This window comes from Aedes albopictus, chromosome 3 (genome assembly GCF_035046485.1).
Source record: "Aedes albopictus strain Foshan chromosome 3, AalbF5, whole genome shotgun sequence".
Taxonomy (NCBI): domain Eukaryota; kingdom Metazoa; phylum Arthropoda; class Insecta; order Diptera; family Culicidae; genus Aedes; species Aedes albopictus.
In genome coordinates this window covers 182018834-182041305 of record NC_085138.1, presented here as the reverse complement: position 1 = coordinate 182041305, position 22472 = coordinate 182018834, and the positions used below count along the sequence as shown (strand labels likewise).

At 39.3% G+C, this 22472-nt stretch overlaps 1 protein-coding gene across 1 annotated transcript; it reads left to right on the top strand.

Annotated features, from left to right (window-relative positions):
* Positions 1-8651: 8651 nt before the first annotated feature.
* Positions 8652-22085, top strand: LOC109414129 (uncharacterized; the record flags this gene model as incomplete). Its single annotated transcript, XM_019690913.3, is given in 4 exon segments — positions 8652-8797; positions 16680-17326; positions 18379-19196; positions 20598-22085. Coding segments are annotated over 4 exon segments (2241 nt in total). The 3' UTR covers positions 21293-22085.
* Between the last annotated feature and the right edge of the window lie 387 nt (positions 22086-22472).

The window sequence follows — 22472 nt, the reverse complement described above, 5'->3', positions numbered from 1 at the left end:
TTATTTTGCAAAAAAAAAGCAATGGAAAATGTTATTGGATATAAAACCTAAATCCCCTAAAAAGATCATGTCAAAATTCGTACCTCAAGGTAAAATCACAGACAAACAGAAGTAACATCTAACCGTGAAAATTGATCGTCCAGTTCACAGTAATATTACTTGGTGGACATATTTCACGAAACACTGCGTTGGGCAATAACATCAGCAGATGGCTCCTAGAGTTAGACGTCAAACGCAAGGCAAAACGATGACCTCTGGTTACGCAGGCCACAACTATGAAGATTTGAAATGATCGTTAAAATCGTGGTCGATGAAAACTTTGCCAGTATTACATCTGCTTGACTGTGGCTAAGTAATCCCTCAAGGGAACTAATATTCTCAAAAATTGTATGAGAGCTCTACAAATCGGACTCGATTATCCGGAATTCGATTATCCAAAATTTTAGACTCGATTATCCGGAGTATTTTTATTGCGATATTTTTTTTTTTATTTCAATGATAATGATGTGTGCCTCGTATTTGTTCGTTGTGGTGCTACTTCTTGCATTTTTCATTGCTAAATGTGATCGTTCGTCATCCGATTTGAGTTAGTTCGTCGCGGCTTGTAACGTACTTTAAGACCAAGTGAAAATCTTCGTCGATGATCATAAGAATCACTTGCAATTAAGTAATTTAAATCACGAAACCGTATTCATCATTCTACGTACCTATCTGCGCAACTTCAATCGCTGTTCCTTTCATCGCATCGTGTTGGCTTTCGAGAACAATAAACGAGTATTTTGCCGCCTAATTGTGAAGCAAGCAGATCGGAGATTCGCAAAATGTTTACCCACTGCAACGTGTGTATGATTGAGATTCGCCCAGGAGACATACACTCCCGTTCAAAAGTTTGGGGTTCACCCCCTCAAAAACATGTCATTTTTTTATGCCCATATCTTCGCCAATTTGCGTCCGATTTCAAAACCCTAGGTTTCATTCAAAAAATAATAAGTCAAAGAAACTTTGAACATGATTTAAAAGAAACTTTTTCAAAAAAATTTGTATGTAAACTTAATTCAAAGTTGCTAAATTTTCTAAAAAATGAAAATAAACTTACGGCAGTGTCGCTGGAAGTTGGGTCGACCATATTTTAAGATGAGAGCGGTAATATGACCCATTTTCTATTAGCTTTCAACTGCTTTTTACAGAACTTAGCTAAAAAATCTAGAAAAAAAGTTATTAAGTAAATTAATCCTTGATGTCATCGACCAAAAGTTTGGGGTCAGCCCTCAATATGATGTATCGGCCAAAAGTTTGGGGTCACTTTCGTAAAACATGGAAAAGTGATTTGGTGATATCTTCGTCATCTATAGTTCAATTTTAATTATTTTTGGCTCATTTCAAAGATAATTAACTAAATTTAGGTTTGATGTCTTCAACTTAACGTATTTAACGATTTTTGTATATAAAAATGTTATGTAAAGTTAGCACATTTTACCACGCTTCAAAAAATGAGGCAACTTTACGTTAAGTTTTAGTATGTAAATTTCAACAAATATGTGTGGTTCAATGTCTATGCAGTAAGTATCATTCATTTTGTTTCAAATAAGCCAAGAAGAATTGAAATTGAATGAAAGATGACAAAGATATCAACAAATCACTTTTCCATGTTTTACGATAGTGACCCCAAACTTTTGGCCGATACAGCATTTTGAGGGGTGACCCCAAACTTTTGGTCGATGACATCAAGGATTAATTTACTTAATAACTTTTTTTCTAGATTTTTTAGCTAAGTTCTGTAAAAAGCAGTTGAAAGCTAATAGGAAATGGGTCATATTACCGCTCTCATCTTAAAATTTGTTCGACCCAACTTCCAGCGACACTGCCGTAAGTTTATATTCATTTTCTAGAAAATTTGGCAACTTTGGGTTAAGTTTACATACAAAAATTTTTGAAAAAGTTTCTTTTAAATCATGTTCAAAGTTTCTTTGACTTATTATCTTTTGAATGAAACCTAGGGTTTTGAAATCGGACGCAAATTGGCGGAGATATGGGCCTAAAAAAATGACATGTTTTTGAGGGGGTGACCCCAAACTTTTGAACGGGAGTGTAGTTGTCGCTTGCGAACTACATGTAACTCCGATTTTGTCGGCTTTTTGACCCGATTATGTTAGCCTCTTTTAACGAGAAAATTAAAATGTATTAACATTTTTCATTTCATTTCAAATTCAGTTGATAATTTTTAGCGTCATATACAAATTACGTAACAAAAGAATCTCGCGTTATATTTGAAAATGACCAAACAATTTTAAATCTCTTCTCAGCGAGAAAACGTTAAATTTTGCATCTGTTTTTAAAACATGCCGTAAATCATCCAGGATGTTTTCAAAGAATGATTGCTGGTATTTTTTCAGATAGTGTTTCTGGGATATTTCTCCAAATTTTCCTTCAAGGGGAAACCTTGCAGAGATTTATTCCTCGAAGAGTTCCTCCTAATACTCCTATAGAAACTTCTGCTGAGATTCCTCAAGCAATCCCTGTTGGAATTCCGCCAGATATTTCCCGAGAAGATTTTACGATTTTTTTTCCTGGCAATTGGGTTCTTTAGGGGTATCCGGATTATTTCATAATCGGATTCTCCACTCAAAAATTAGTCGAAATCCAAAATTTCATAATTTTTGGAGACCGGGAACTATTTTTAAAATGCATTTAAAGTTAGTATGGGGAAAATTTTTTGTTCGGGTCGAACTGTCACTTTAACGATTGAACTGTCATTCTATCCACGAAAATTAAAACTGTTTTGTTGATTTAACCATCAAAACAAAGGTGTTGGGATCCAATAAAATCACGTTATACTCAGAGAAATGAGCTCTTTCAATTGAGCTATAGAAAATAGCAATATTTTATTCACTAAACAACCCAATTATTGTTGAGATTCTATCACGATTTTATACTGGAATTCTTCCACTGATTTTTGTAGTTGTACTTTAAATACCCACAGGTGGATCTACGTTTTTCCTAGGAATTATTTGGATTCTTATGGGGCTTTCTCCAGGTATTTTTTAAAGTTTCCTCCGGAATTTTCTACTGATATTCCACCAGAAGTCCTTGAGGATTCCTATAGGTATTCATGCAGAAATTTCTCCTAGGATACTTTCAGGAATTCCTCCAGAAGTTTTTCTGCAATATTTTCTACAGGATTTCTTGTATGGATTTCTTTAGAAAATCCTCCGGATATACCTCAGATTTCTTTCAGATTACTTCAAAAGTTTTTTATTCTCGTCCCTCAACATTTTCTCCAATTTACACAAATCACACCCCTTTCCCTCAACCATGCCATCCTTAGGGAACATTCATTAAGTACGTTATAAAATTGGAAATATTTCCGTGACGTACTTAATGGATGGCCCCTTACTGTTTATGTTTTGTTTCACGAGCCCAGAACCTTTTTATTTAATTTAAAATTGACAGAAAAGTGCCCTGATCTTATCAACCTAAAACATTATCAGGATCTTAATGAATACAGCATACAAAGGGAATGTCCATAAATTACGTCACATTTTGAGAGGGGCGGGGAGATGCAGAAAATTGTGATGATCCATTAAAACTTCAGAAAACTTATATAAAAAGTGTGACTAGGAGAAGCAGCAAAAAAAGTTTCTTTTCACGTAATTTATGGACGATCCCTAATTCGAATTTCTGGCTACGCCACTGCTCCATGAAAATAAAATCACAAAAACATATATTTTCATACGTTTTTGAATTTTGATTTTATTTTTATATGCGATTCGATTATCCTGAAAATTCGATTATCCGGAGTGAAATAAAAATCGATACTCCGGATAATCGAGTCCGGCCTGTACTTGTTTTCTATTTGTTGCATGAACAAATATTGTAATTTTTGATGAATGCTCACTGATCTGGTCTTAATAGTTCAAATGTTCGATGTTTATTCTTTCTGTAATCTTCATCTCTAAACCAACTAACAATTACTCATTTAACAGGCACCATTATGACGAATTAATTCAGCATAATGTTGAATAACATTTGAATTATTTCCACGTACAACCTATGTTCGGGTTTTGTTCACACAAATTTGGAGAAGTTATAAAGCATCATGTTGTGCACCAACTTAATTTTTTGTTGTTCGAAACGTTTTACAAATGTACAGGAAAGTTGTTATTAAGCTTTGGCAGATTGAAAATAAATAAAATGCAAAAATGTTGAACTCTCACGAGAGTAATTATTTGCTCTCATGTTGGGCACACCTATTATGAAATAAGAAATACATATAAAATTACCTAAATCCTGATTAGAACTCGAGACCTGTCGATTGCCAGCCGCATGCCTTCCTATCTGCGCCATCCTATATATAGATGGTGAGATAGACGAGTGCACCGATGAACTGAATTCATCGCGGTCCGAGAACTTTGACACTACAGCGGGGTCGTTCCCAATCAGAATTGTTCAATTCTGATTGGAAATCTTCCACTTCTGATTGGAAGCGACCCCGCCCTAGTGTCAAAATTCTCGGACCACGATGAATTCAGTTCATCGGTGCACTCGTCTATGTAGCACCCAAAGCAAAACATAATCTTCCCATGACTCAATAGAGCTTGCTGACGTTTATTCACCTCTCTCTTTCAAGCATGCAGGCGGGATAGGATTTGTTTTCATCGGGAAACCTTTCCTGATGACAACAAATCCTATTCCACCTGCATGTTTGAAAGAGAAAGGTGAATAAACGTCAGCAAGCTCTATAATGACCACTCCTGAACTTCAGCAGTGGTGAATTAGCATAGCACGTGATAATCAACTGAACAACGCCTTATACTTCAACAGCTGTTCAGCCCAAAACATGTGTTTTCCATTCTGATGTCGCTGTCAGTATTTTTATCGCACTGTGAGAAAACTTGTTTCGAATGCGATCACGATCGATCGATCAATTCTGACTATACATGTCAATGGTTGCTCCTCCGTGATTGATCTGAACTGGTACCAGTTGCACTGTGATCCAACTGAATAAGGGACTGGGACATTTCACTTATTCTCAAAGTGCAATTTTAGCAGCTCATGCATATTTGATCAATAACGGCGCCGGCCAAGTCCTTATAGTCAGCTGGGAAGGAAAAGGAATGTTAGAGTGTACTGATTGTTGCTACTAGAGACCGAGAGCACTCTGCGTCCCACAACCCGCACGGACTGGGGTATTTGTTAGACGGAAAGGATGGGAGATCTGGGAGTCACCGTTGGGTCCATGGATAGGGTTATTTATAGTGTTCGTGATAGATTGTGTGGTGAATAAGGTCAAGCGGCACAGTACGCTTTGGTTGCATAACTTATAGGCGTTATATATACACTGTGCTGTGAGTGGAAGTTGGAAGGGAGGGAGACGACTTTTTTTTTCAATTCGTTTCTGGTTCTAGCGATGGCTATGAACATATGAATTATACATGAGTTGTATATGTAGAGAAGAGAGAGTGAGAGAGAAAGTGGATAGAAAGATACAAAGTAGGATGACAAGGGCGGGCCAGGGATTGAACCCATGACCTTCTGCATACGAATCAGAAGCGGTAGCCACTAGACCACCAAGCCCGTCTTATGTGAGAAAACTTGTTTCGAATGCGGCCAAAAAGTGTTAGTCCTTATTGAAGATATTGTTTCTAGACGTATTAATTGCGATATGAATATGTTCTTATTTTTATTATTAAATATCGATCTTTAAAAATATGTGGTGCGGTATGGTCTTGGACATGGTGCATTCACAGCATCTGTTTAGGTAATCTACTCATGCTCAGTCGAAGATCCGTTAAGCAATTTTTTATTTATGTTTTGTCATGAAATCTTGATATTATGTTCAATAAATAGCGCATAAGGATGTTTAGGGATACTTGAAATGTGTCGATTTCTGAATGCTGTTTGGTTATCTAGGTGACTGTGTGAATAATATTCAGTAAACACGACAGCACTGAACTGTCAAATGCATCGATCCAAGCGTCTCGTACAATCAAACTGCTGCAGAAGATAACAAATATAATAATCAAGGTACAAGATATCTTGTTACAGACTAATAATAATAAATAAATGTCTCATTTTTACGTTGATTGCGTCTCTTGGCACTCAATGTTAAACTACATAATTCTATTCTGTTTTATTTTATGTGATTCGTTCAAATATTGGTTCTTTAACAACTTGGTTGTCTAAACAGTTTTAGCCCATAATCCGAACAAATTTCCGAGTCAAACTATGACGGGCTGAAGGCGTTTATTTGACAAGTGAAAAGTACATTGTTCAGGAGCATATGCTTATCGATACATCAGCTTAATAAGATGCAGACAAATGTTTTGTTAAACTCTTTTGTTAAGGAATCAATGCTTGTCGAATAAATTTCTTGTTAAACTTTTGAAAAGTGTTTTAATTTATCATTGTTGATACCGATGAGGAAAGTCGAACATTGACTACTTTCTCAATTGAAAACTCAGTTAAACAGTAATGTGTAGAGCATAATTTTTGTTCAGCTATCATTACCATTATTAAGCAACACTTCAGCAAGCTTGCTTGTTTGTGACTTGCAACTGTTAGTTAGCTATGTGTAACATAAGCATAAGTGGAATTCTATGCCTAACGAACTTTTGGAAACTTCCCAGTTCCAGGACACACGTTTCCCACCCATAAAAATCAATTTATTAAACCCATTACCTCCGGTTAAACCCATTGCCAATTGCCACCTGGCGTCTAGGCCAGGTAAATTTGAACATCGCTAAACGCCGAATTGTTGCCTCATGGCTTGATGGCGGGCAATACGTCGCACGCATACTCTCCTTTCGATCAGCTAAAGCTATGGTGAATGCATCTGTGTAAATACATTTTATAGATGCATCTACCTGACAGCAGCCAGGAGCCCTTCCTTGCTTCCCTTTCCTTATAACGGCACCAACATTTCAAAAGGGCGTAACTGCATTTGGAAGTAATACCTTTTTTCAAAGCTGTAGGTCGTACTGCCTCCCTTACACTCAAACCACCGTGGTTGTCGGAAAGAGGAGAGTTTTTCCCATCTGGTACTTGTTGTGAAAAACATGGAAATCATAACACATGATCCACAGCTTTAAAAGAAGGTGATGATTCCAAAAGCAGTTACGCCCTTTTGAAATGTTGGTGTCGATAAGATTATCGGTCGGCTTCTGTTGACTATGGTTGGTTGGCTGGTGGCGGGCAGCTTTATAATGAGCAGGCGCAAAAAATGCTACAAACCTATTTGTATATGGATTTTATTTTCGTTTGGCACTCGGGTGTGGTGGTTGTGTTGTTGGGAAAATTTAGCAGCGGAAAGAAAATTTTAAAATATGATTTTGTAGCAAATTTTGAGTTAAACATCTTATTACATATCAGTGTTCTAAGAGTCTAGAAACGTAAAAAGTTGTCTACGATAAAGTGTCGTTGATTCGCTGCCGAATTCAGTGGGAATTCTTAGCTATGTAGTTCGAAAATTGTTACATGATTGTACCCAGACAGCAGAGATTGCTGGAAAACAATTGCATGTGTGATATAGTGATGATCGTTCGCCGAGGAAAAATAAAAGTGTTACCGACCGACACACACGCCGATCTATCGGATAATCACCAACCAGCATTCGCGTCAATATAGGTAATAAATAATAATGTCTGTAAACTTTTTTATCGCTTGAATGGCTATTGTCGCACAAACCGTGATCGTATATACTAGACTGGTTCGTTATTTTGAATATTGAAAGTTCGCTAATAGTGCTTTTCTAAAACCCTATGCAAACTATAGTATACTCTGTCTCTTAATGGGGCTAATTTTTACACTTTTATTCGTAATACAAATACCTTTTGTTCTTATTCTTTGACGTAACAATCCCCATCTAAATAGAGTCATTTCAAGCCTAACTTACCTAACACCGTGTGTAGCAAAATCTATAATTGAACAAAATTGATGTTTAAGTTTTAATTTTTAAATCAGTATTTTTATCCCAGTTGAAACGTATGTCATGCAAAAGTATTGAGGCGAAACTGGATGCATTTTCTTATATTTTGGTTTTTCAATTTTTATTAAAAACAGAGCAATGTTTTCAAAATAGATTTCCACATTTAGAGGAAGAATCGAGATAACTTCTAATTTTTCCCTGATGGAAAATGTTTTTCAGTTTAACAACAACAATTTTTGAAAGCAAATAAAAATAAAAATAAAAAATAAATGTTTCTGGAAAACTTGTAAACAAATTCCTCTAAATATGTATGTAATGGAAAACGATTTTGGAAATATTGCTCCGTCATTTGATTAAAAAAAAATAGGAAAGGCATCCAATTTTGGAGCTTTTTGGCATATTTGAAAATTCACTATTTTGGACCAGTCTATAACAACCACTTTCGCGTGTAGTTACCGTATAGTTTTTAAACAACCAGTGAGATTTTTCTCCTGTCCGCTGAACCGCCCTCGAGAGCTCTGCTAACACAGGTATCTGCATAGACACTAACAAATTACAAAGTGATCCAGTGCCTATACGATAAGCGGGTAGTGTGCACAGCAATAGCTACAAGTTCGATCGAGCTTCATTTTAATCGGTTTTCGTTACCCATTTTGCCATCGGCTCAGTTTGTGCGAATTGTTCAAATTGTAGAACGTGTTCGGCAAACCGACTCCACAGGACAGTACCGAAACTGCGACACAGCTCTGACCGACCGATTGTTGCAGTGAATCACCCTGGCGGCGCCCAAAGATGGAGGAGAACGTAATCAGTATGTTTATGGATGTGAAGCTAGATATTCGCGAGCGGAAGCTGGAGTTCTCTCACCTCAAGGTAAGCTGGAAAGTATATCTATTCTAAATACATCCGCTCATTGTTTGCTCGATAAGCTAAGCTATACCGGGATATGTACGTTGGAGATGGAACTTGTTGCAAATAATGGTAGAAGCCGATTACGATTCAATACGTATACAAACTATATTTGAGTTTGAATCAATACTTTTCAAGAATTTATTTGTAGTACAAGTTTTATACATCCGGCGAATTTTCTGTAGAATATCTAAATAAAGCCGGGTACAAAAAAAATAAATAAGAAACACAAAAACGAAAAAAAAAATTAGAAAATTAAAAATTCTAATACATAATTGAAAATTATTGAACTATTGAAAAAATGTAGTTTGAAAGCATTTTTTTTTTTTCAATATAATGTGGAGTTGCTAGGTTTTTTTCGCTCCTTCAATATTTTGGGATTTTTGAAGGCGGGGATGACATAAAACAAATTAAATAATTGCATCGGCCCAATAATCATGAAAATTTTATCACTGTATTCTATTCAAATTTCGAAACTATAGTTTAAATACTGCTTTTAACATTAAAAAGTAGATCAAATTTACTTCTAGTCATTGGATCTAGAAAATGTTAAGAATAATTGCAAAAAAGCTTCTTATATAATATAATATAATATATATAATATAATAAGCAAATTTTGAGATACGAATAAAAATCGCATTTTTATTGAAAAGTAAATCGCTGAAATTCATCATTTGAAGTTCTAATCGTGAAGGTTGGGGAATTTCCTTTTCAAGTGATGACGGCGGTAGCAGCATAGGGGCTGTCCATAAACCACGTGGTCAGAAGGGGGGGGGGGGGGGGGGGGGTTCGGCCAATGGCCATTTTGTATGGACGAATAAAAATTTTTGTACGGACTAATGACCACGCGGGGGGGGGGGGGGGGGGTCGAGAAGTCCCAAAAAAATGACCACGTGGTTTATGGACAGCCCCATACTGTGCTGATGTTCTACATCGCACTCTTCCCTATGTTTGCTTCTACGAGCCTCTATTTTTGTTTCAACACACAGAAGTACGTAGGCACATGTGGCCAAAGTGGATACTGTATTGACCTGCGTTGAATAAATATAGTTTTAATAAAAGTTCCCCTTTTTGCAAGATTAGAAAGTGTGATAATAGCACCGACAAACCGACGTGACACTCTGTTTCCAAGATTGGCAAGAATTATTATTATTATTATTATTATCTTTATTATCGAGACTTTCAGCCGATGGCTGGTTCATCTCCGAACAGATTGGCAAGAAATTTGAATCTTAAACCGTTTAAAAACCGTAACTCGTTCTGTCATTTTCGTCTTTTGACAAAAGAAACCTTGAAGAAGATGACACAAAACAGCTCAAAAAATGTCCAGCTGACCGATTTAAACATCACATGCACTCTTTATTTCTATCTCACCAATAAAATATGCAATCAACCATACAAGGGAGCTTTTCAAAGAAATACCCTTCGATATGAAGCAAAAAAGTCAATAAGTCCCAAAAAAAAATATCCCAATTATAACTAGTTTCAGCAGATGAAATTGCATTTCACCGTTAATAAAGAAATGCCTTCTTATTGCGCAAAACATTAAATGAAGGTTATTACTTCGAAATGAATAAAAAAATAATTTGACAAGTCAAAGCTCCTGTATGCACGCACACATAAAAAGGAAGCTGTGTAAATCATCGCACAGATGGAGCTAGTGATTGGAAGGAGAACTTATTTGCCAAGAAAAATTGGAAAAGTTGTAGAAGCTGGCATGTCGGTTTGTCGGTAATAATAGGGCACTTGCTGGCTTCGTTTAGTGTGCCCAACAGACCCTTTGATTTTGCTGGTAACGCTTTGTAATGAGAATCGCGTCACGAAACGTTTCACAGCAAAATCAAATGGGTCTGTTGGGCACACTAAACAAAGCCAGCAAGTGCCCTATTGGTTTCTGTACTATGGTTCATGCAGTTTGATAGGTTATTGATAATTTGTCAGTTACCGTAATCTGGGGGGTAGTTGATCAGCGGGGTGAAGTTGATCACTATGGGATCCACGTCTTTCAACGGTTGAGGACGCTACAATTCTGTTTCAATGAAAGAACTTTTGACGTAAACCAATTGGGCGAATATATTTGAAGGATTTTTGAAGGTTTTTATGTCAATTGTGGAAGATTTTACATAAAATTATCGACTTTTTGGATGTGTATTAAATCACGGTGAAAAAAATGTCTTTCAAAAAACGCCTCCCATCAACGTCTTGTATATCAGATGACTCACACAATACTTTTATTCATTCATGGTAGGCTTATTGAACATAGATTTGAGTTAAAATTGATGTTAACATACAAGTTTTATTAGAAAATAGCATATTTTTGAGAAAAGAAGACGATTTTTCAATAAATTGCCTATTTTTAGGCGTTTAATGTGGGTCTTTCTGTAATTAACTAAACTTTATTTTACTTTTAAAACACAAAATACACTAGTTATGAGAATTTTAAGCACTTATTCAGATTCAGCATGATCAAATTTAGTTCGTTCAATAATTTTCCAATCTTAGAATGTTATGTCATTGGTTGATCAACTCCACCCCGGTTTGAAAGATTTCAAATTTGGCCATTTGAACATTTTTTACAACATGTAGCAGTTCCTTGTAAGAATTTCGTTTACGGAACCTGATACAGGTCCACCCAGTACATGTTTTCAAAATATTTGTTTGGAGTCATATGCTTTATACCTGATTTTATTGAAAGGAATAGAGGAGAAGTGATCATCTTCCCCCCCCAGATTACGGTATTTAACATAGGGTATAAGTGCCATCAGTAATTTCACGCTCCCAAATTCTTCCTATTCGAAACAAACGATTACGGCAAAATACAAAATACAAAAATAGGCAGAACAAACAGCGCTTCACTCCTTTGTTTTTCGTAAGATAGAAATGGGAGCCATATGCTACATAAATAAGTGAACCAGTACCCAAAATGTCCAAAGTGAGCGTCAATTGTGTTATGTTGATCTGTTCTGCCATATCAGTTTTAGTCTTTGTTTTATTGAAAGGTGTAGTTTTATTGGTAATCATTGTATTCAAACATAAAACATTTGTAAATTGATGAAACATAAATTAAGCCATAAAAAGGTTACGTAATTTGTAAAGTTCTTTTCAAGGTTTCAGTTTTGTGGTGGGTTTCCAAACTTCGAGTAATGTTTATGTTGTTCTTTTGTTTCCTCTGCGCCTCTGAATTTCTCTGCTGGTGTCATTGTCGGCAGTCACCAGTGAGCCCAAGTACACGAATTCTTCAACAGCCTCGATTTCATCACCGTCGACAGAAATTCGGGGTGGTGGGCGCGGTGATTCCCTTTGCCCTTTGTCATCATGTACTTTGTCTTGGACACATTAATGACTAATCCGATTTGCCTAGTTTCACTTTTAATCGGATGTACGTTTCCACCATCGTCTCAAATTTACAAGCTATAATATTAATATCATCAGCGAAACCAAGCAGCTGAACGGACTTCGTGAAAATCGTCCCACTCGTGTTTATACCCGCTCTCCTTATTGCACCCTCTAACGCAATGTTGAACAGCAAGCACTAAAGACCATCACCTTGCCGTAACCCTCTGCGAGATTCGAAGGGACTTGAGATCCATCGTATCAGTTTATCCGGGAATCCGTATTCGTGCATAATCTGACATAGCTGTTCTCGATCGATTGTATCATACGCCGATTTGAAATCGATGAACAATTGATGTGTGGGTACGTTGTATTCGCGGCATTTCTGCAACATCTGGCGAATGGCGAACATCTGATCCGTTGTAGCGCGTTCACCCACGAAGCCAGCCTGATATTTCCCAACGAATTCTCTTGCAATCGGTGATAGACGGCGGCATCAAATTTGAGAGAATATATTGTAGACAGCGCTGAATAGTGTGATCGCGCGGTAGTTCCCGCAATACATTTTGTCGCCATTTTTGTAAATAGGACTCACGATACTTTCCATCCATTTCTCCGGTAATACTTCCTTCTCCCAAATCTTGGTAATAACCCAGTGTAGTGCTCTCACCACTGCTTCTCCACCGTATTTTAGTAACTCGCTTGATGTTTTTCAACCGGCTGAGGAGGAGCCTCAATGTCTTGGAGGTTAGGGGCTGGAAATCTTTCGTCCTGTGCACGTATTACTAGATCTGTCTCCCCGCCACCATCGGTACTTGCAACGTCGCCATTGAGGTGCTCATCGTAATGCTGCCGCCACCTCTCGACCACCTCACGCTCGCTCGTGAGAATATTCCCGTGATTATCTCGGCACATGTCGGCTTGTGGCACGAAGCCTCTGCGCGAGCGGTTCAGCTTCTCGTAGAACTTTCGTGTGTCCTTAGTGCGGTGCAGCTCTTCCATCACTTCGCGATCTCGTTCTTGCTGCTGGCGCTTATTCATCCGGAAGACTGAGTTCTGCCTGTTCCGCGCCTGTCTATAACGTGCCTCATTCGTCCTCGCACGGTGTTGCCACATTCTCGTTTTTCAACTGTTCACAATCGCCGTCGTACCAGTCGTTTCTGTGATTCGGAGTGGCGAAGCCTAGTGCTGCAGCCGAGGTACTACATATGGCGGATCGGATGACCCTCCAGTAATCTTCAAGTGTAGCTGCGCCAAGCTGCTCTTCCGTTGGTAGGGACACTGCTAGCTGCTGCTTAATCTTGAGCCACTTCTTACGCAGCTGCTCGATGTTGAGCCGCGGCTCTCGACTTCGACGTGTGGTAATAACTGTCGAAAGTTTTGAGCGCATGCATACTGCGACTAAGTAGTGATCCGAATCTATATTCGCACTGCGGACATTGGTTATATCCGAGAAGAATTTACACCGCCGATTAGAACGTGTTTGATTTGATTTTCTGTTTGATGGTCGGGTTATCTCCAGGTGGCTTTGTGTAAATCTTTGCGGGGGAAGAAGGTTCTTCGGACTACCATACCACGGGAGGCTGGAAAGTTTATGCATCGCTGGCCGTTATCATTCGTGCAGGCTGTTTCAGACAATTACCGGTCTGTACATTTCCTCCCTTCCTACTTGCGCGTTCATGCCGCCGACAACGATTTTCACGACACGCGGCGGGCAAGCATCGCATCGTATGTTTGTTCTAACTGCGCGTAGAACGCTTCTTTCTCGTCATCAGGTTTCGCTTCGTGTGGGCAGTGAACGTTGATGATACTGTAGTTGAAGAAACGGCCTTCAACTCTCAACATGCACATCTTTGCGTTGATCGGCTGCCACCTGATCACACCACAATGGTCGGAAAAAGATAAAGTTCGGCCAAAACTCTTTTTATGTGTTTAATCGAAGTTATAGGTTGCCCAGCTACGGTATATAGTGTTTTTAGTGTTTAAAAAGGGGTATTCAAAAATTACGTAATTTCAATAATTTCAAAAACAGTGAAAATCAGTAAACTCCATATTTTTTGCGTTTTTTGTTGGAAAATCAATTCGGATTTAAATAAATGATCATCTTTCGATCAAATCCAATCAAGTTTGTTCAAAACGTGTAAAAAATGTGGAAAGATAAATTTTATTTCAGTAAAAAATGGAAAAATGACGTAAAATATATGAAAAAACATGACTTTTTTAAAAAGCTCTAATTTGAAAAACTGCAAATTTCTGCAAAATATTTAAACGTTTTTAGGCAGCTCTAAGCATGATGTTTAAGATGTACTATTCGAAATTGCGGCGACACGTGACGACACGAACCGTTTTTTAACTTAAAAATTCCCAAAATTTCTAAGGTACAATATATGAAAATTTGAAAAGTTTTGTGACATATTAATTTTGCACCATACGTGCATTCAAACAGTCCAATAACAAGCTTTCATATGCTGGATAACTTAAAACATATATTCCATTCTCAAAATATTATTATTTTACTTTTTTCGAATAATTCATTTTTCAATTTTATGACTTAGGCCACTTTGGCAGTAAAAATGTCATTGAAATACAAAAGCTAGTATTCTTTTAATTAATAATCATAAAAGTACAGTACATTAACTTTGATATAAGGTGAAATAAAGTTTAAAATTATCAATTTCGTTTTTTGGGAGTTTTGGCCGCCCCTTTGTATGGAGCCCGACCAATGTGCACACGTTGCCGCATCTTGCCCAACACTATAAACGCTGTTCCCAGTTCATTGGGTGTGCCACAGCTTTGGTAGAAGGTAGCCGTTCGATGCCCGCTTTTCCACACTTTCTGTCCAGTCCAACAAAGTTCCTGCAACGCCACGATGTCGAAGTTACGGGGATGTAAATCGTCGCAGGTTATCATGTCACATCCTGCGACACCAAGTGACTTGCAATTCCATGTTCCTAGTTGCTAATTGTAGTCCTTTTTTCGTCGCGCGGGTCTCTTTCGATTGTAGCGAGTCGTGTTTTCTTCTATGTTATTCGTAATAGGGATGTTTACGGGTGGTATATTGGGCCTGTCTGTTTCGCCGGAGGGACATCGTGCCAGTTCTGTTTAGTGTCTTAACTAACACTATTTGGACGATGACTATGATAGGGCTACAACCTTGGGTTTAGCTGGGCATGATGCATCATTTTTTACTCAGCCGATGAATGCAAAAACAGACGCTGTTTGAGTCGCACCTCCTTAGTGAACAGACGCTCGGGACGTATCTCCTCAATCTTGCTAAAGTCAGAAGGACAACAGCACCCATGGTACACTACCAGCTAAGCACATAATTCTTAGCTGGCGGTCTTTGTCATCGATTGCCCCGTGGAAGCAGGAGGAAGGAACTTGAGAAGACCAGAGCTATGTTGAACGCTCCTTGCCGTCTCACTATTTTGCAGCCCAAGGTCCTTACGAAAACCCGCTTGAAATTCGCAGACGATGCTCTTTTTATATAGAGGGCAAATGAGACTAACTACCTTGCAGGCTGTTCTTCTTCTTCCCATATATTTAATGTAATACGGTGTAAAAGTTGCTAATACAGCTACTCACTACCTTGTTTGAAAGTTCGTCCTTCCCAACAGCCTTGTTGTTCTTCAGCCCTCTAATGGCTGTATTGACCTCGTCTAGCGTTGGAGGTTCCACAGCCTGTTCGGCTTCGTCGATTCGAATTCTGTCTGTCGCTCTTTGAGTCTCAACTTTCAACAATTCTTCGCAGTGCTCTCTCTACCTGGTAGCCTCCATGGTTTTGTCTGTCAGCAAGTTTCCATCACGGTATTGGCTGTTTTTCTCCGCATGCCATTGCCGATTTCGTAGAACCTCCGCATATCATTCTGCTCCATACTTTGTTCCACCTTAGCAGTTATATTTTCCTCATGGTTCATTTTCTGCGGTGGATTTGTTTTTCTTCTCGCTCATTTTTTTTCAACGCAATGCACTATTTACTTTATTTATTTTATTCACGTGAATATGCCCAAATTCGATCAAAAGTGCGTCGATATTTTTGGGCTGTAAATGCTATAGTCCATAGGTTCCCAAACTTTCAGGTTCGCAACCCCCTTTTGCCAGCAGACATACTATTCGTGGCCCACTATAGAAATTCCCTTATTTGTTTTCTGTTACAGTAAAAAAATCGACTGTCCCTTGCAACCCCCTGGATAAAGACTGGAGACCCCCCGGGGGGTCGTGACCCACAGTCTGGGAAACCATTCTATAGTCTATAACATTAAAACTAGGCCTAGAACAAGGCATAATATTATATATTTTAGTTGTGTACTATTAGGACACAAAATAGTTACCTTAAATGTAATTACCCTGTTTATATTATCGCTACCCTTAAGTAGTACGTCAAATAAGGAATAGTGAAGATAATACATATTATGTATCGCTACTATAACCACAGCAAGAATATAACGAGCGCATACGCTTCTATGAATCAATTACTTGCGTCACATCTAATCGAAACTCAATTCTTTTCCAGTCATGGACACGCTACTTCGTACGCGTTGAAGCCGTCAAATGCTTTCCATGCTACGTGAAAATATCGTTCTTCAAATCGCACACCGATGAGAGCACCGATCTAATTGTGCGCATCAATATTCCCGGTCTGACCGTCCAAATGGCCACCTCACGTACGCGGGCACATTCATACGGACTATTTTGGAAGCACAACCGCAAACGATGCTGCGCGTACTTTGCCCTACCGTCGCAGTTGTTGTGCGAACGTCACCTAAGGTGGATGAAGAAATCGATCAGGAATCTGGAACTGTACCGACAGGAGATCCTGCAGCTGCGACGGGCCAGCCGAACGCCGATGCACGAGATCCGCAACGAAATGCAACCGAGTCCGTCGAGCAAAGATCTTGGGTTGTACCAGAATCTGGACTTCACGCAGAATATGGCCGACGTGTACGATATCCTTGGACCGTTACCGAACGTGCCGGATCAGTCCGAAGCGAGTATGGCACGCAGAATATCTGGTGTGTCGGGCATATACGAGGAAATATTTGAACCTAACAGGCCAAACGTGGTTGGGCTTGCCAATGGTTCACGGATTTCTCGCGCGTCTATTGCTTCTGGTATCTACGAGGAAATGAAGCTAGCGGATATCAGGGAGCATGCCGAAAGGTGAGTTATTGCTGTTGTTAATAGTTATTCCCTGATTTGTAGATGCCCAAAAATGTTATCTACGCCTAAAAGTTCACTTCACTGCAATGGATCTTCTTCGCGAGCATTCATTTAAGCATCTTCGCGATCCAAAATTCGCTGCTGTTCATTTTCTATATTCGCATCGTGAATACAATTCAAGCAACGCGAATGAAGGAACGAACGAATAAATCAATACGACCACATTGAAAAGCATTCAAGCAAACGAAGCAAACGCAATTCGTCGTGGCATTCATTCCACCACGAGCGTGCTGCCTGCGATGGTTCTGTTCGGTACGAACTTTGACAACAACAATTACCGTGCAGACTGAAACTGCGGACAATTGAAACTTATTTTAAGTTTGGTACAGCTCTCCATTCCCGATAAAAAGATTATAAGAGAATTCAAACACACCACCACTATTGTTTTATATCCAATGGCATTAGCTGGCGTGAAAAAAATGCATATTTTGCTCCAGTAATCCATTTGTGAAAAAACAATTGTTTGAATCATTCAGCAGTCTAAAGCTCGATTCAGGACGGTAGTTTGTTTTCATTTGGGTTCGTCTTGACCAAGTCGGCGGTGGAGTGTCATACTGCAAAATGATCTCTTGTGCACTGTAATGCAGGTCCATTTTTCTTCAAATAAAAAACTTGCATTGCGGCATCTCAGCGCTTCGCTGTGGATCAATCAAACTATGCCTGCATCAAACCGGGGAAGGTTTATTGACGGTGCCGCCGCGTCGACGCCTGATCGCAATGAATGTTTTTCTTGCTCTTCGCGAAGAGCAGCCAATGCGAATCGCACTGCTCTTCATTTCGAACGATCCATGGATCGGGAATGAAGTACCTTAGGACGATCGGGCTTTCGGTTCATTCTCCGACGACAAACAAAGCACCGAATGAAGAAATGTGTTGTTTATTGAATATGATGCCAATGCCGAGTAAACATTCATCGTGCTTCGCCAGTTCGATCGCTGCTCAGCAACACTGCATATATGTATTAACCAAATAATGTATCTACTTTTTTCCAGGAGCTGTCCAGAATCAGAAGCGGTCGCCGAAAACGTTCCACCTCCTCCGTTGCCTCCCCGTCCACGATTGCATACCAACGAGTTTGAACTGCAGCGGTCATTCACCACACCAGAGGCAGATTTTTTGAAAAAGAAAAAGCACTGGCACCTGTTCGAATCCATGTTTAACCGACGGCGGGCAAACAGTGGATCAGCATGTATGGGGAGCGTAAGTGATTCAAAGCCTCTAAAAACAGAAAGTAGCAGTGCCAATAAGGCAGTGGCTTCTACGGCAGATCAAAAAGTCGTGTATCGGGATAAGGTAGCTCATCTGCGATTTTCGGAGAACAAAAGAAACAGCTTTTCCAGTCCCGATCTAAGCCTGTTGAAAGTGGATGGAGGCTCAACGGACAATATCTCCAACGGAGGATCATGCAGCTCGGAATTCTACATTCAGCAGGAAGGTGATTTTATTGAAGAAGATTGCTTTATGTCCTCGGAAATGTTGAGTGCTTCGAAACGTTCGTCAATTGAGGAGTCATTGTCAAGAATGGCTATAACCGACGAGGAGAAAGATAGACATGGAATGAATGTTTCGGAAAACATCGTTCCCAGCTTCAACATATCATGCAACACGTCGACGGTGAATCTGGCTGGCTGGACGTGCATGAAGCCAGTGATGGAAACAGCGCCTGTTTCCTTACCAGCTCCGGAAGGATATTGCGTAATGGGAGCTCCGGGAACTGGGTTTGACCGCCAAAAGTTACAAAAAGTAGAAATGCGAATTAGAAGCACGAGCGAGACGTGCCAGGACGAGTCCCTCTACATGAACATGGAAGGTAATTATTTTGGAATAGAGAATTGCCGTTGGCGTAGCTAGAGAAGGCTAGAGACCATTCCTTACAATCTGCCACTCCATACTAACTGCGACCAGTACTTAGATCTTTATACTGGCTTTACCCGTATCCTTATTATTTAGTGCATGTCGTACTACTAGTACATTGACACTGAGAGGCAATGAAGCATCGATTTCTATACTGTTCTTGTTTTGTTATCCCAGAGGTGCAAGAATTTGATTACGATGAAAAGCTCTCGTTATCCTAGAGATTTAAATCCCAGTGAAAGACCGCCCCTTATCGAACAAAATCGATTTGAATTCTGAGAAAAACAAAACGGTGGTACTGATATTTATCTATGCATCGGAACTCTAGCCCCATCCATATCTGGTTTCTAGTTCAGTCCCAGGACAACATAGAAAAATCCGGGACGTTAGGCTTGTTGCAAAACTTTGTCAAATAACAGAATGTGTTCTGCAATAAGAATTCACGTGAGTCCTTGAAGAACCAGAACTTAACAGTCCTTGATAGGCTAGCCTATAGTATAGCTATAGTACGCAATTAGATACGAGGAGCATGTTTGTTTTCCTAACATCAAGTGTAGTCTCGGATGGGCAAAGTCCGATTCTTAAACTATTAGCAAGGTATAATAAATGCAGTTTTAGAAACTGTCATCAGTAACAAGGACTTTGTACCATGAATCCTCATTACAAAAACACTTTACCCGAACTTGGTAAACCGGATGTCACTGGTTCAGTTTGGTAGATATTTAATCATAACGCAACACAAAATGGTGATCTACCTACGTTAAGGGCTCCGTTAAAGATCGAGCATGTTTTAAACCCCCTCAACCATTCATCCATCAGCACGGGTCGTCTGACACCTTGGATTGGGGCTCCCTGTTTAGTGGACTTTTTCCCCCGGAACAGGTGGTCCATAATGTTATTCTTAGCCAATTGAGCGGTTGTCTACACCGACACTACACAGCTATCTAGGCTGATCGGAAAAATAAGTTAACATTGATGGTTAACTTTTAAACGAGCCCTTTCAGCCGGAATACTAACTAACATAACTTATTCCCGTGACAGTGGTGGAAATGCAGTGGTAGTCTCGGCCGTAACAAGACATAGCATTACATATTTCTTACCATTTGTTATTATTTTAAATTATAGGGTGACAATGGGTATTATCGGCAGGTTTATTCTCTTCGTCATGGGGGGTTTTTGTCAGCCAAATTGCCTGAAACTTGGCAATATAATTCAGCTTAGTTGGGAAGGATTTGAGACCACCTCTGAGTTAAATAGGTTTCAAAAAACCTAAGACGAAGAGAACAAAACGGCCGAGAATAGGTAATTTCCCCTACAATGGGAAACCTGATGATCGTTTGAAATTATTTTCTTGCAGGGAAAGGCGTTGTGAACGAAGAAGCAAGTCGTTCCAGTTCGACCTCGAGTGGAGTCAGCAGCATTTACAGCAACCGAAGTAGTATTTGTAGCACCAACCGGAATCGTAATTCCATTGACGACAAAATTGCTTCATATTATCCCAACGAAGATTTTCGATTACCAAAAAAGGTGGAGCCAAGTCCACCGATAACTGTAGGTGCAAAACCAAGCAAAGAAATAGTTAGGAGACCTAGCACGAAACGTTCAGAAACCCAGCGTACAACATCACCAAAAACCTCTCACCGAAAGGCGTCCCCTCAGAACGTATCGACAATGCCACGAATGAGCAAGTCTCCTCAGAAACCACCCTGCCATAAGTCTAGAATAACAACCAGAAGCGGCAGTTCGGAGCGAAGCCCATACCCAATAATAACAGTAACCGATGCCGCACCCTCAAAGAACAGTGAAAACAATCCTCCAGGGCCTATCGTGACTCCGAAGTTGTTCAAAAAATACGCCACTATTGCACGGGGAACTTCAACATCGCCCAGCAAATATCAGGAGAAAATCTCCGCCAGGAAAGGAGCTGACCCACTACCGGTAGGAAACACCAAGCGTTTTGGCTCTTTACCACGGTTCGCAAAAATTGACTTATCGCCGTTGCGAATGAAGATAAACAGCGTTCTGCAGCGACACAATTCGGAAAGTTCGTGAACACCTAACCGCAGAGTTACTTTCGTCATGATGATCTCATCAACTTACTATAAAAACCACCGGCGACAACGCGGCGCACAGATGTTTGCTGCTATAGTCAATTTAATATGCTGCAATATTGAAGAGCCTTCGTTAGGGAATTTATTGCTCAACTCATTAAGCTTAGCTTTAACTGCTTTAAGAAAAAAAAACAAGAAACCTACTTACTACTACTTGAATAAAAGTATGTTTTGGCTTCCAAATTTAATGAAATAAGTTAGCTTAAATTTAGTCTCCTAGCAGTTATTTGAAATTGTTTAGATGTGGTCAAATTTACATGTTTGAAGCTTAGCTTACTGCCTATTGTTTATCTTTTATGTTGAGCTATTAGGAAATCGTCCATTTTTAGACGTGAAAGCACGAGTGAAGAATTAGATACATAACATTGCACACAAATAAGCAAAAAAGAAAAACGAAAACAATTTCTGTGATCTGAGAAAAAGCGGTACAATTCATCTCCTGTCCCTATCACACTCATAAGTAATAACGAAAAGAAAGAAAAACTTAACATAAAAAATCAGATTTGCACAGAAATCGCACCATTTTAGATAGGTTTATTGAAAACGATTAATATACTGAACCAGTAACTTTATTGCATATCGAAAACGGAAACATACCTGCTATTATGCCTAAGCTTTGGGAGATGGGCGGACGCGCTATTATTGCTTTCGGTCAGTGATTTTACTGATGCTACTAATATGTGATTTGAAAATACTGCGGCATGTACAAAATATACATTTAAAAAAAGAGTAAACTGACTTGAATAAGCGGAAAATTTTATTTGGATATTTGAAGTAGATTGCGTCAATAGCATTTAGAATCGATTTTCTCATTCATAATAGAAGCAACCTAAACAAGCTTCTGGATAAAGTTTTCGCTTATTGATTACCTTTTTAATGTTAACTATGTATTTTATCCATCACAGTCCCTCTAACTAAGCATTTTACTATCATGAGCTTACCTTACCGGTCAGACTAAGGCATGAGTGACCTCTGCTGTACATAGGAGTCGTCTCTATTCTACTCAGTCCATGGCCTTGTCTCCAGTTCCGCACTCTGCGAAGGGTCCGCAGATCGTCCTCCACTTGATCGACCCACCTAGCTCGCTGCGCACCACGTCTTCTTGTACCGGTAGGATGACT